The sequence below is a fragment of the Carcharhinus amblyrhynchos genome, chromosome 9 (genome assembly GCF_965287045.1).
Source record: "Carcharhinus amblyrhynchos chromosome 9, sCarAmb.v2.hapA, whole genome shotgun sequence".
NCBI classification, from domain to species: domain Eukaryota; kingdom Metazoa; phylum Chordata; class Chondrichthyes; order Carcharhiniformes; family Carcharhinidae; genus Carcharhinus; species Carcharhinus amblyrhynchos.
This window is the reverse complement of record NC_137332.1, coordinates 109,341,116-109,356,824: the sequence shown is the minus strand read 5'-3', so window position 1 is coordinate 109,356,824 and position 15,709 is coordinate 109,341,116. Positions and strand designations below refer to the sequence as shown.

General features: G+C 42.6%; 1 protein-coding gene across 1 annotated transcript in view; it reads right to left on the bottom strand.

The window, feature by feature from the left end:
* Positions 1-10,441, bottom strand: part of LOC145348688 (uncharacterized) — a 68,052-nt gene extending 57,611 nt beyond the window's left edge. Inside the window, exons 1-2 of the mRNA XM_080196846.1 lie at positions 10,084-10,441; positions 5,549-7,124 (exon numbers count right to left, since the gene is read on the bottom strand). Of these exons, the coding sequence (XP_080052972.1) occupies positions 5,549-6,850 (1,302 nt within the window). The 5' untranslated portion in view covers positions 6,851-7,124; positions 10,084-10,441. The remainder of the gene's footprint in view (positions 1-5,548; positions 7,125-10,083) is intronic.
* Positions 10,442-15,709: the final 5,268 nt, after the last annotated feature.

The window sequence follows — 15,709 nt, the reverse complement described above, 5'->3', positions numbered from 1 at the left end:
GAATACAATGGTGAAATGAAAACATGAAGAAAACAGAATAAGGGTGAGGATAAAGATAACATACTAAGTACATGAAATAAAAGAAAATGCTGGAAAATCTCAGCAGGCCTGGCAGTGTCTGTAACGAAAGAAAAGAGTTAACATTTCAAGTGCAGATGACCCTTTGTCAACTTCAAAGAGTCATCTGGACTTGAAATGTCACTCTCTTATCTCCTTGCAGATGCTGCCAGACCTGCTGAGATTTTCTGGCATTTTCTCTTTTGGTTTTAGATTCCAGCAACCATAGTAATTTTGCTTTTATACTAAATACACAGATGGCAGCAAAGAAAATGACAAGGGTGAATTGGAAGATATTAGGAAGATCAAAAAATTAGGAAAAGATGAATGATGAAACTAAATTATCAAACAACACGAAAAAGTATTCTATCAGCACATCAATTAAAAAAAGGTTAAGTCAGGCTAATCACAGACTAATAGAGGGGCAGGGAAAAACAGACAGGAATAGCCAAATGGTTTCATATTTAGCAGGGAGATAGGTTGATATGAAGATGAGAGTAGGAATGACATTAACACATTAAATAAGTTAATCAATATGGAAAGAATAAATAGTTTTGTGGTCTGATGCAAGCTTATATGTATGGTGACATGGAAGAACAGGGTGAGTCTATATTCAGATGGAACGTGAAATCGCATAAGTAAATAGTGAAAGGTTTTTGGTAAGGTAGACACAAAGACAGTTTCAATTTGTGTGGAGATCAAAACAAGAAGCCATCAGTATAAGACAGTCAACAAGTCAAATGAAAGTCACAAATCAATTTCTATGGATGAGGTGTACTTTGGAGTTCCAAAAGGCGTTTGATAAGGTATTGCATTAAAAGTTATTGTGCAAAATGCACATGATGTGTGTGTGTGTTTGGGGGGGTATGGGGGTAACTTTTTCGCATGGTTAAATGATGGTTTCTCTAACAGGAAGCAGAGAGTCTTGATAAATGGGTCTTTTTCAGACTGAAAGTTGCAACGAGTGAAATGCCACCAGGATCAATACAAGATCCACAACGATTTACAATCTGTACAAATGACTTGAATATAGTGGGTAAATTTACTGAAAACACCAAGGTAGGTAGGAAGTTGCCAAGGGGAGGGGTCTATAATGGAACATAGACAGGTTAACTCAATGGGCAAAATATTGACAGCTGGAGTAGTTATGAACTTGTTCCTTATCAGGAAGAATAGAAAAGCAGTATACTTCTAATGGGGAAAGATTTCAGAACTCGCTTGCACAGAATGATCTAGCTGCCCTGGTATATGAATTACTAAGTGTTAGTATGGAGGTGCAAAAAGTGAAGAGGAAGATATAAAATTTTGCCTTTTATTGCAAGAGGAATACAATATGAAAGTAGGGAAGTTTTAATCCAGCTGTGGCCTTAGACCACATCTGGATTGCTGTGTGCAGTTTTGGGCTCCCTACTTTAAAAAAAAATATAATTTCTTCAACAGCAATTCAGACAATGTTTACTCAACTCATTTCTGGTATTAAGGGGTTGTATTACCGATGAAGAAAGGTTGGAAAGATTAGACCAAAACCCTTGGAGTTTAGACCCCAGTAACTTCATTGCAGTGTTAATGTAAGCCTACTTGTTAAACTAATAAAGAAACTTTAAACATATCAAGTCACTACAGGATTTTGTGTGTGAGGGATACCTCAATGATGTTTCTTTGGTGGGAGACACTAAAACTAGGAGTCGCAGTTTAGGACAGAGATGAAAAGAAATTCTTATCTCCCAGAATATCTTTGTTTGTGTAGAATTATCCTCTTCAGAAAGCAGTGGAGCTTGGGTCTTTGAATTTATTTAAAGCAGTTCGAGACCGATTTTTCTTAGGCAAGAGAGTGGAGGGATAAGGAAGCAGGCAAGAAAGAGGAACTGATACAACAACCAGATCAGCCATGAAGTTGAATGGTGGAGTAGATTCAAATGGCCAAAGGGATTACTGCTGCTCCTTTCTTCTTAACAACAATTTGCACTTATACAGTGTCTTTAATGTAAGAACTTCACAAAGTGCTTCACAGGAGCATTCATAAAATAAAAACAGACACTAAACCACAAAGAGATATTAGATAAGACCACCAAAAACTTGGCCAGTGAGCTCAAGTTAAAGCTGCCTTAAAGGAGGAAAATAAGCTAGAGAAGCAGAGAGGTGTAAGGAGGAAATTCAAAGCTTAGGGATTAGCCAGCTGAAGTTATTTCCAGCAATGGAGAAATTAACATTGGGATGTTGGCATATAGCTAGTATTGGATGAGCACAGATAACTCAGAAGGTTGAAAGAGATTATCGAGGTAGAGTGTGACAAGACCATGAAGGGATTTGAAAACAACAGTGAGAATTTTAAAAGAAAGATATTGTTTGACCAGGAGATAATATGGGTCAACAAGTACAGGGATGATAGGGAAGAGGGGCTGATTCAAGTTCAGAAAGGTTACAGAATCTTGGGTGTCCAAGTTTATTGTGGGTGGAATTTGGGAGACCAGCCAGGCATGCATTGGAAGTCAAAATCTGGAGATAACAGAGATAAAGAATGTTTCAGCAGCAAATAAGCTGAAGCAGTTGGGGATGTCAAGCAATGTTACTAGTTTGGAAATAAATTGTCTTTGTGATATTGGTGGAGGGGCAGGAAATAGAGGTACTGAATAAAGTTGTCAATGTTGTATTCCCTACTTTGAAGCTGATTTTAGCTAGGTTATCTTTTACAGTCACTGGTGCCCGCTCTCTCTATTCTACACAAACTAAATTCTGCTCACCCTGACTATTCACCGTTTCTTAGAATGAAACAGCATACATGGAAGCCATTCAGCCCAACATGCCTGAAATGACCTCTGGAAGATCAATTCAATCAGTCCCACAATCCTTCAGACACTTTCAGAATGATGTATATCTGCTGTCATAAGAGGTGAGTGTAAAAGGTGTTTTCAGTTAGGTATTTCTTACACACACACACACACACACACACACACCTCTGAAAGGATTGATTGACTAGTGTACTATGCAGGTTCAATAGTTCATTTTTTTAGGTAGATTGCACTTGGTGGAGTTCAATTCAATAATTCGACACAAACCACGTGTCCTCAATCATTATTCATAAAGGGACACCTTATTTAGTGTGATAAGGTCGATGAATTGTAGTGACAAAGGCACTTCTATCCTGCAATCCCACGACTAATTGGTTGGCATTTTGTACTATGAAGCAGCCCCACATACCTATAAAGACAGAAAATACCACATCCGGTTAACCTAGTAAAGTTACACCACTTTAACTGCAAGAAGACTCACAATACCCACGTTAAAATCCCAACAAGTTTATTTGGAATCATGAGCTTTCGGAGTACTGCTCCTTCATCAGGTACGTCACCTGATGAAGGAGCAGCTCTCCAAAAGCTTGCGATTCCAATTGAACCTGGTGTTGTGAGACTTCGGATTGTGCCCACCCCAGTTCAACACCAGCACTTCCACCTCATCACTTTAACTGTAGTGGGGGTCACATGGACAGCTCCAGTTTTTTGAACAAGAACAGTATCAGATTAGCGCTGCTTCAGGGAATTCACATGATGGTTGAAGAATCTTTATTAAATGTCTGCTGTAATATTCAGCCCAGAAAGTTCATGTTGCAATCACAGCCCTTCAAACCGTTACGAATACAGTTGTTATCCATTCTGAGAGCTCCTTTAGTTGTAATTTCCTTATAGAAAACCTACGTCTAGTAAAAACATGGTTTCTTCACAATGGAATGGAAACCACTCTAAACTCCAAATAATTTGGAGTAAGTTTCCATGAGAAATTGCATCACAAGACCAGCTCTAATTTGACTTTGGTCTCATAACCTCAGAAAATTTATTTTTATGTATTGTCAAATTATGGACATATTTCCATTTCAAGTCCTCATTACAGTATATAATTACTTTTGGTGGTCAATGATACATGATGATGCTCAGCACCTCAACCTGAATTTCATCTGTCCCCAAATTAATCCAGTTCCCACCAAATGAGAGGTTGTAATGGGCACATTCTATCTGAATGTTTATGGGAAATACTGCAAATTGAAGGTACAAGCCCACTAGCCATACTAAAGAAAGGGAACTGATACATCCTGGTAGTGATGGATATCTTTATCCAGTAGACTAAAGGCTTCTCAGCACATAACTACAGTTAAATTCTTCTTGAAAGATCTTTATCTTTTCCAGAAAACCATATTTGGTGGAGAGAGTGCTTCACAATAGTTCAGCACACTTGATTAGCATTCCGGGGCGGTTCAGTGGTTAACACCACTCCCTCACCACATCAGGGACCTTGGTTTGATTTCCGCCTTGGGTCACTGACTGCGTGGAGTCTGCATGGGTTTCCTCCAGGTGTTCCAGTTTCCTCCACGAGTGCGAAATACACCCTGGTTTGGTACACTGGACATGGTAAATTCTGCCTCAGTGTTGCCGAAAAGGCACCAGAGTGTGGCGAGTAGGGGATTTTCACAGAAGTTTCATTGCAGTATTAATGTAAGCCTACTTGTGACACTAATAAATAAAATTTTAAAAAATGATCTATATTCACCCCCTCCACCACTGCTGCAAACAAAAAGGAGCAGTATGTACCATCCACATAATGCACTGCAGGATCTTAACAATATTCCTTAAACAGCGCCTTCCAAACCCATGAACACTACAGTCCAGAAGGGCCATGGCAGCAGAAATGAGGACCACACCACTTGGAAGTTCCCCCAAAGCCATTCACCATGCTGACTCAGAAAAATATCATAATTCTTTCAAAGTTTCTGGGTTAAAATCCTGGAACTCCTTCCCTAAAAGCATTAAAGGTGTACTTACCACACAAGATCTGCAGCAATTCAAGAAGGCAGTTCACCATCACCTTGTCAAGGGCAATTAGGGATGAGCAATAAATGCAGGCCTAGCCAGAATTGTCCACATCCTCTTACTGAATTAAAAAAAATCACAATAAGTGTAATGCAGCAGCTTGTCATCCTGTCAGTATTGACATTTCCACATCCCCTACCACTCAAGTCTAGGAGGGATGGCCAAATACTTGAATCACTCTAAAGAAATGACATTCTGCTTCATGTCTCCCAGCCTCAATTGGCTCCAACTCCCCATATTCCCTTCTATCTCGCAACCTTTTACTTTTCTGACTAGTCTGCTGTGGGATATGTACATGCTGTACAAATGAAGTGTCACTTAACTGGGTGAAGAATAAATGCTGTGTCTGATTTTATTCAACAAGGACAAGATGTGGATGATCAATATGCTCCTGGATTGTGTCCTCCAAGCTGAAACTCGGTTTACTCTTTACAATTCTCTCTCAGATTGTTCTGAGTTCCAGCCAGGTGATATCACAGGTGGGAAAGAAAATATTTTACAAGAATGTGTTTGAAACATGTGTTTTATTTCACACTTATCCAGAATATTAAATCTCAGCCTAGATAGAGGGGTTCTTAACATCAACAGAAACAAACCCCAGCTGTCAGAATCGACATGGTTCAGTCCTGGATGGGATTAGCAGCAGCAGCAGTAACAGCAGAATCCAATTCCTGCTGACGCATGTGACATTTCTGGTGTGTCTGTAGGTGGGATGACTGAGTAAATCCCTTTCCGCACACAGAGCAGGTGAACGGCCTCTCCCCGGTGTGAACCCGCTGGTGTCTCAGTAGGTGCGATGTACAGGTAAATCCCCTCCCACACATGGAGCAGGTGAATGGCCTCTCCCCAGTGTGAGTGCGTTGGTGTGTCAGGAGCTGGGATGAATGAGCGAATCCCTTTCCGCACACAGAGCAGGTGAATGGCCTCTCCCCAGTGTGACCTCCCCGGTGCGTCAGCAGATCCCTTTTAGTTTTAAATCTCTTCTCACAGTCAGAACATTTGAAAGGTCTCTTGTCATTGTGAACAAGCTGGTGTGTCAGTAGATGGGATGACTGGACAAATCTCTTCCCACACACAGGGCAGATGAATGGTCTCTCCCCAGTGTGAACTCGCTGGTGTGTTAGCAAGATAGATGACTGGGTGAATCCTTTCCCACATTCAGGGCAGGTGAATGGCCTCTCTCCGTTGTGAACTCGCTGGTGTATCAACAGGTGGGATGACCGACAGAATCCTTTCCCACACACAGAGCAGGTGAATGGTCTCTCTCCAGTGTGATTATGCTGGTGTGTCAGCAGTTCATTTCTGCTTTTGAAGCTTTCCTCACAGTCAGAACATTTAAAAGGTCTCTTATTGGTGTGAATACGTTGGTGTGCAGTGAGGTGAGATGAACAAATGAATCCCTTCCCACACATGGAGCAGATGAACGGTCTCTCCCCAGTATGACGACGCTGGTGTACAGTGAGTTGAGATGATCGTGTGAACCCTGTCCCGCAGTGAGAGCACCTGAACGGTCTCTTGCCTGTATGAACACGTTGATGGCACATCAGTTCCTCGGAACTTTTATAGCACTTCCCACAGTCCGAGCATTTGAAAGGTCTCTCGTCAGTGTGAACTCGCTGGTGCTTCAACAGGTTGGATGAATTAGTGAATCCCTTCCTACACTTTGAGCAGGTGAACGGCCTCGCTCCAGTGTGCGTGTGCTGGTGTCTCAGCAAATCCTGTTTGCTTTTAAATGTCTTCCCACAGCCAGAACATTTAAAAGGTCTCTTGTCAGTGTGAACATGCTGGTGTCTCAGCAGATGGGATGACTGAGTGAATCCCTTTGCACAGATGGAGCAGCTGAATGGTCTCTCCCCTGTGTGAACGCGCTGGTGTCTCAGCAGATGGGATGAATCTGTGAATTCCTTTTCACACACAGAGCAGGTGAACAACATTTCTACACTGTGAATCAAACTATAAAGTCCCAGCTCAATCAGATAATTCAATTCTTTCCCAAAGTCCCCAAATTTACATGGATTACTCGCTGGTGTGACTGCAGATGTGCACTGGCAGGCCCGATGTTCACTTTATGCCCCATCACACATATAGTAAATGAACAGTACCTCCTCACTCTGCATGATGCTTTGTTTCTATATCCAATAACACCAAATTGGCTGATATGATGATGGATTTGAGGTCACATTTTGAAAACTCTCTCCCTCTGATATCCTGTGAAATTAATTTTAAAAAGTGAATGTGAGAGAGAACACACTGAAAGAAAAGTTGCGAAATTGAGCTGAATAGATTTGTAGGACCAGCTCTCAGAAATCACAAGCTTGATTATCGGAAAAGCTCAAGTCGTACAACTGATCTAGACTCAACAGGAAGAGAGAGAATTAGATATAGCTACCAGTGCAGGCGATGAACTTTATAATTCGTAATTCAATCAGAATTTTGACAGACTTTCCAAAAATCACAAACACTGGAAAGATAAGGGAAGCATGTGCACGGGAAATCATCATCTCCAAATTCATCTGTATCTTACTTATTTGCTTGATAAAGGGATAGCCTGTTTTAGTAACATAATTGTTCCTAAAATCTAAATTTCTTCAGTTCGACAATGGATGTTGTTGGATCCCACAGATCTCAATTATTGACAGTCACCACTACAGTTCAAAATTAAGCAAGAACAAATTTTTTAAAAACTACACAAAAGAAACAAAGGACACAAAAAAGCCTTCTATATTCAATGCCCTGCTTTGATCCAAGTAGATACTTAATTGGCCTGCCTGTGTTTCTCAACTCAGTTCAGTGAGCAACATTTTGAATTGATTTATTATGAGAGGTCACACATCAGGTGATTTCTCATCTCGTCCATCCCTGTCCAACACCAGCATCTCCACATCCTGATTTATTATTGTCACATGTATTGTGATACAGTGAGTGGTCAGCACTGCAGCCACAGCACCCTGCACAGTACCAGGGACCTGGGTTCAATTCCTGGCTTGGGTGACTGTGCAAAATCTGCATGTCTCCCCACATCTGCATGGGTTTCTACCACGTACTCCAGTTTCCTCCTGCAGTCCAAAAGGCATGCTAATTAGGTGCACTGGCTATGCTAAATTCTGCCTCAGTGTACCCCATAGGCACCCAAGTGTGGTGACCAAAGGATTTTCACAGTAGCTTCGTTGCAGTGCTAATGTAAGCCTACTTGCGACACTAATAAATAAACTTTAAATTTTAACTTTAAAAGCACTGTTTCTTGCGAGCTCTACAGACTCAACATGTTGTTAATATAAAAAAGGATAGCAAGAGTTTTTATAAATATATAAAAAGGAAGAGGCTGGCTAGGGTGAACGTTGGTCCTTTAGAGGATGAGAAAGGGGACCTAGTGGTAGGGGATGGGGATATGGCTAAGGTATTGAATAACTTTTTTGTTTCTGTCTTCACGGAGGAGGACGTGAATAATTTGCCGGGTGTTAGCGATGGAAAGGTGGTAGGACTGGAGGGTCTTAATGACATTACTGTTACTAGAGAGGCGGTGCTCGACAGACTGGGGGGGGCTGATTGTGGACAAGTCCCCAGGACTAGATGGAATGCATCCGAGGGTTCTGAAACAAATGGCGGAGGTTATAGTGGATGCATTGGTGGTTATTTTCCAGACGTCGCTGGATTCCGGGGAAGTGCCGGATGATTGGAAAATGGCTAATGTTACGCCGTTGTTTAAGAAGGGTGCCAGGCAAAAGGCAGGGAATTATAGGCTGGTTAGTTTAACGTCTGTGGTAGGTAAAATGTTAGAATCCGTCATTAAGGAGGAAATTGCGAGGCATCTTGAAGGCAATTGCTTGATAGAGCAGACGCAGCATGGTTTCATTAAAGGGAAGTCGCGTCTGACAAATTTACTGGAGTTCCATGAGGATGTGTCTAGGGCGGTCGATAGAGGAGAGCCGGTGGATGTGGTCTTTCTGGATTTTCAGAAGGCGTTTGACAAAGTACCTCATAAGAGGTTATTGCAGAAGGTCAGGGGACTTGGAGTTGGGGGTAGGGTGTTAGCGTGGATAGAGGATTGGTTGTCAAATAGGAGGCAGAGAGTGGGGGTCAACGGGTGCTATTCGGATTGGCGGTTGGTGACTAGTGGAGTGCCCCAGGGGTCGGTGCTGGGGCCTCAGCTTTTTACCATTTATATAGATGATCTGGAGGAGGGAACCGAGTGCAGGGTGTCGAAATTTGCTGATGACACCAAGATTGGAGGAACGGCAAATTGTGCGGAGGGTGTGGAGAGTCTGCAGAAGGATCTAGATAGGCTGGGCGAATGGGCCAGGAAATGGCAAATGGCAAGTGTGAGGTGGTCCACTTTGGTAGGAAGAATGGTTGGAAGGACTATTACTTACGGGGCGAAAAACTGCAGCAGGCGACGGTGCAGAGGGACCTCGGGGTCCTTGTGCATGAGTCGCAAAAGCCCAGCTTGCAGGTGCAGCAGGTGGTCAGGAAGGCGAATGGGATGCTGGCCTTCATAGCGAAGGGGATTGAATATAAAAGTAGGGAGGTCTTGCTGCAGCTGTATAGGGCATTGGTGAGGCCGCAGCTGGAGTACTGTGTGCAGTTTTGGGCGCCGCACCTGCGCAAAGATATTTTGGCCTTGGAGGGAGTGCAGAGGAGCTGATACCGGAGTTGAGGGGGTTGAGCTATGAGGAGAGGCTGAATAAACTAGGCTTGTACTCGTTGGAGTTTAGAAGAATGAGGGGAGATCTCATTGAGACGTATAAGATGATGAATGGGATGGATAGGATAGAGGTGGAGAGACTCTTCCCGCTCAAAAAAGACAGTAGGACTAGGGGGCACAGCCTCAAGATAAAGGGGGGGCATTTTAGAACAGAGTTGAGGAGGAACTTCTTCACTCAAAGGGTGGTGAATCTCTGGAATTCTCTACCCGTTGAAGTGGTGGAGGCTGCCTCGCTAAATATTTTCAAGAAGCGGGTTGATGGGTTCTTGATAAGAGAGGGGATTAAGGGTTATGGGGAGAGGGCGGGAAAGTGGAACTGAGCCACGACAGATCAGCCATGATCTTATTGAATGGCGGGGCAGGCTCGAAGGGCCAGATGGCCTACTCCTGCTCCTATTTCTTATGTTCACAGAGTACATAGGAGAGAAGGAAAAGGTACAGTGTGATAAAATTAGGGTAACTTACTGAGGATGTTGGAAATATGAAATTAAAAGAGATGAAGTTGGAAATACTCGTATAGCATTTGTGGAAAGACTCACTACTATTAGTAAAGAATAATGGCGTCCATATTTCCCACAATGCCCAGCGACTCAGCAACCTGGCTCATTTCCACTTTCGCTCCAACTGCGCATGCTCCCCAGTGCCATTGCAGGAGGCTCCTTTGTTCTGAATTGAACTCGGTGAAAACGGGAGAAGAACCCGCGCAGCGTCAGAACGGATGAGGCAGACGCTACACCATCGCTTTAATTGTATGCCACCCACAGGACCTCGCCGCAAGTTCGCCGAACGGATGCAATTCCGACACCGACAACCTCACTTCAAAATTCACCCACTCCTCTCGCTTTTGTGTTGAAAACCCGCGCATGCTCATTAGTCACATGACCTGCTAGGAGGCGGGGCCTTGCTACGCATGCGTGTTTCGATTCTGCAATTGAAGGTGGACCCTATTCACTAATACTGAGCATTCTGGGTATTCACAGGGTCATTGATGTCAGGAAGTTCATGCCTCTTAATCAATACTATTAAAACTTAAAAAAAGGTGTTATGAAATAGTGATTACCCACTTTCACCCTCCATTCTCCGTATATAAAATAAATATATTGAGTAAATAGATTCGTTTGATTTTAGCACTTTATTAATTTAAGTATATTTCTCGAATTATATTTGCAAACTCATATTGCCGGTGTCATTTTATTTTTTCCCTCACTATGCCTCCACATTTCAACTGATAGCAAATGTCGGTGCGTGCTGACTGCTGGCCTTGGGGACTGACAGGAAGGTGCTCAGAGAAGCCTTGGGAGCAGCATTTTCTGTAAATGCAGTGCGTGAATGGTGGAACCTGATTTGACTGAAGAGTGATAACTAAAATCATATTTTGAAAGATATTCATGATCTCTTTTGTCAACAAACTTTTATCAGAATTTTGTCCTCCTGTGGCTTAAGACATTTTGGTGACACATGGACCTGATGTTGAAAGGGCATTCATTCATTTCCTGGCTAACATTACAAACATGATATGGAGATGCTGGCATTGGACTGTATCTCCCACTCACCTGATGAAGGGGAGGCACTCCAAAAGCTTGTGGCTTGTGCAAACCTGTTGGAATTTAACCTGGTGTTGTGAGACTTCTTATTGATATTACAGAATCATAGAATCCCTACAGTAGAGAAGGAGCCATTCGGCCCATCGAGTCTGTACTGACCACAATCCCACCCACCCCCTATTCCCGTAACCCTCATTTACCCTGCTAATCCTCCGACACTCGGGTCAATTTAACACGGCCAATCCACTTAACCCACACATCTTTGGGCTGTGGGAGGAAACCGGAGCATCCAGAGGAAACCCACGTGGACACGAGGAGAACGTGCAAACTCCACACAGACAGTGACCCGAGGCCAGAATTGAACCTGGGACCCCTGGCGCTGTGAGTCAGCAGTGCGCTGTGCCACTGTGCCACCCGTTGATTACAGGAATATGAGTGTTTTTCCCCCCTCTGTTGTGTTTGCTTTTATTTCAATTATTTATCCCTTGGGCAATAACGTGGAAATTGTGCAAGGAAGTTAAACTATTTGAGCCCTCCCCTGAGCCCTCCTTCAAAATGGCTACAAAATCCTGTAATGAGTTTGAACTTGGCATAGAAACAGGTTTGTTATGACTGATCCATAATTCCTCGTATTAGTCGTTGAGGTATTCCCAGGCGGTGTTTTATTTCCTTTCAATGCATTTAGACCATCATTTAGCCATATTTAAATTATAATCCTATCTGTTCGTAATGAGAGACACATGATACTAAGAGCCCAATTAATTTAGTCGGGAAATTCTTTCCCTGTGATTCAAGTGCTTCCATGGCTTCACTCCTCACTATCCCTGTAACTTTATCCAAGTGCAGAACTCGTCAAAATCTCTGAATTCCGACAACTCTGACCTCTTGAGCAATCGCGCGTCCTTCAATCCATCATTGGTGGCTGTTCCTTTTGTTACCTTACATTGAACTGAATATTACTTTGCACTGAAAGTAGCAGAAGTTACACTGAGGCTGATGCGAGTTGGTAATTCAATATTGTTTATGTGACACAACCGCTGAAGTCGAATTTCAAATTTGGTTTCTCCAGACGACACGGGCTGTTTCTGTCAGAAATTCCTGAGCACATTCTGGGTTAGGGAATCAAATTATAGGTAAAGGTGCTTTTGGCGCCGGCTTTATAATTGTGAAAAGGACTAACTTCAGGTGTATTGGTTTCCTGGAATGCAGGTGTCACTGGCAAATCCAGTATTTGTTGCCCATCCATAATTGCCCTTGAACTCAGCGGTTTGCCCTGCCATTTCGCAGGACAGTTTAGAGTCAACTCTGCTGTGGGGGCTGAAGTCACATCTCGGCCAGATCTTCCTTCCGCAAAGCTCATTGGTGAACCTGATGGGTTGTTGCGTCAATTGGTGATAGTTTCCATGCTCATAATTAACTGTGTTAGACTTATATTCTAAATGTCTTAATTTCCCACCAGCTTTCTTAAGGGGATTTGCCTCCCACTAACATTGGCCTGGCTCTCGGCATTAATAGCTCAGTGAGAAAGGACATTTGTAGCATTCCTGAGCTTATAGAATTCTGGGGCCCAGAGGACATCGAGACTTTGGAGAGACTGGATGGAGGTTTATTAGGATACTACTCGGAATCAGGGAATTAAATTAGGTTCATAGGCTGCTGGGAGCAGGGACTTTTAAGGGGTGATTTGATAGAAGTATTATAATTGTAGGAATTTTGAGCGAGTATGCAAGAGAATTTCTTTTCTTTGCCAATTCCATCTGCAATTCGTGGAATGCTGGAAAATTCCATCAATACAAACCAGAGCCCAAATGGGAAACTGAAAAAGCAAGTGTTTGCTGAAATCACAGCAAGAAAGTGAATCGTTGAAAGTTCTAATTTAACTTCACCCAGCTCCAGCCTCGCTGCTTTTGGATCCGAACACAGCGAATTCCTGGTTCCTCCTGTCCAAAGACTTGGCCAGCGTGAAACTCGGAGGCAAACGGCAGGCGCTCCCAGACACCCTGGAAAGGTTTGATTAGTGTGCCCGTGTGCTGGGATCAGAGGGCTTCACGTCAGGGAAATATTATTGGGAGGTGATAGTGGGAGGGAAAACCGAGTGGCGTTTGGGAGTGGCTCTGGGATCTATCAACAGGAAAGGGAGAATCGGCATCAGGCCTGTGACTGGCTGCTGGATTGTATGGCTGAAGTCAGGGAGAGGATATGTAGCTGGTACCTCACCCTCTGAGACCTGCCTCACCCAGAGTTTGAAAGCGCAGAAAATGGGGGTTTTCCTCAACTATGAGGGTGGGCAGGTGTCACTTTACAATGCGGACAATATGTCCCATCTTTATACTTTCACCCAAACTTTCACTGGGAAAATCTTTCCCATCTTCTTTCCAGGGCTGAATATTGATGGGAAAAACGCAGCACTACTGACAATCTGTGGGCTTACAGGTCAGTAGCAGAGCAGTCCCATAATTTCACAGCGTCTGCCTGTCTCCTCTCTAAGAGTCCATCTGAACAACGGGGGGGTGGATGATTCAAATGTCACCTGAAATCAGGCGGAGGTGGCTGACTAACAATATTGTGTTGCTGATAATGTTAACTAATAGGGCTGGTTGAAAAAAAAACTTTCATATTGTAAAACTTTCATATTATAAAAAAGTATGAAGTTAAGTTTAATTTGTGTTTCTGCATTTTCTAAAGGTTAAAACTTCAGCTTTTAACCTTTAGAAAATGCTTCTTGTTAAACAAAAGGAGCCTGCATAGCTATAGATTTTAATTTCACTTTAACCTTTGCCTGCATTGTAATTAAATATGTACAACATCAAAAAAAAACAACTGCAACCTTTAAAAAATGTTACCTGGCGACCACAGGCTCACAGTCTAAAGCAGAAGCAGTTGTTTTCATTTCAAACCATATAAGTGAGAAGAAAGCAGCTCTCAAAGAAACGGCCAATACAGGCAGGAGGATAAAGAAAGGACAGAAACAAGTTCAGAAAACTGAAGAAAAGAACTTTTCCGAAATGAAGAAATGAAAGCGGAGTTGCAGGAAGACGAAATTCAAGGGATCAACAAAAATCAGAATCTGAAGAATGGTACAGTTCCTTGAATTTAGAGAAAAGAGCAGTGATGGGTTCAGAGTTGAAGGCAGAGCTTCAAAGTGCAGAGCAAGAGAAGTTGGTAGCTAGGAGCCAAACAGCTGAAGTAATCCTGAGGTTCATGCCACTTTAAGGACTGTGAAGCAATGATGTTCTGTTAGCGTGGCTGGATATCTGAAAGATTGTGTGGAAACTTGAATGCGTGCATTGATCCACAGTAGAATAATGCAGAAAGGAAAGCTTGAAATTCTGGATGTGAAGCCTTGGTAAAGGAATCTGAGAGAATGCTTTTTGTGGGACAACATTTCAAAGTATCCTGAAACACTTGTGTAGAAGAAAGACTACTTGGTTAACACCATTGCAAGTATCTTGGCGGATTTGATGAGACATCTGAAACAGAAGCTGTTTCAGGTGGCATCTGTCACTTATTGTCAGAGTTGTCAGGGGTGTGGCTAGTGACATTTCACCTATTCATGTACTTACTGAGAACATTTGAGTATAATCCTTATGAATCTGCACCTACCTGTAAAAGGTATAGCTCAAGTAACTGAGCATTTTTATGTTTAATAAATGTTTTATTCGTTTGTTAAATGTTAATCAGTAGTAGTCTTGTGAGTCTTTTTACCCTCACTCCTAAACAAATAAAAATATTAAATTTAACCTGCAAAACTGGTATAGTGAGACTATTTCTGTTTAATCAGTTCAGTGAAACACAAACTCATGACAAATATTTCAGATTCTTTTTATTCATTTGTGGGACATTAGCATCGCTGGCCAGCTTTCATTCTCCATGCCTAGGTGCCCGAGGACAGTTGAGAGTCAAACATATTGATGTAGCTCTGAATTGCATGTGGACCTGGATGGTGGATTTCCTTTCCTAAAGGACATTAGTGAACCTGCTGGGATTTTCTGTCAATTGACAATGGTCTCATGGTCATCAGGAGATTATTAACTCCAGATATGTTTTATTGAATTCAAATTGCAGAACCTGTCGTGGCAGGATCCAAAACCAATAGTCTTGCAATAAAACCATTAGGACATTGCCTCCCCAAATCTCTGGAACAGTAAATAAAATGTGAATTAATCCCCAGACAGGAAATAAGTAAAAACTGTAAAAAATGTTAAAGGTAATGAGGAAAGGGGGTAGAGGATCTGGGGTGGGACTGAACACCAGAGGGACAGATATGAGAAGGGACCGAGACCTGGCCAATTACATAGTAGAGGAAAGTGAAAAGGTATCAAGGAGAACTGGCTCGAACTGAAGTCAAAAGGAGCGATTGTAAGAAACACTGCAAAACTCAGGGTATGAAACTGAACAAAATTTTCATGGTTGTGGAGAGTTTCGAATAGGGAGCAGCGAAAGTCAATTTTGCTAATATGCAGGGAACAGTACTATGCAAAGTTCCCATCTCAGAGCCTACACTTTGACATCAGTGTCAAATAGGGTGTGCCATCACACTATGTACC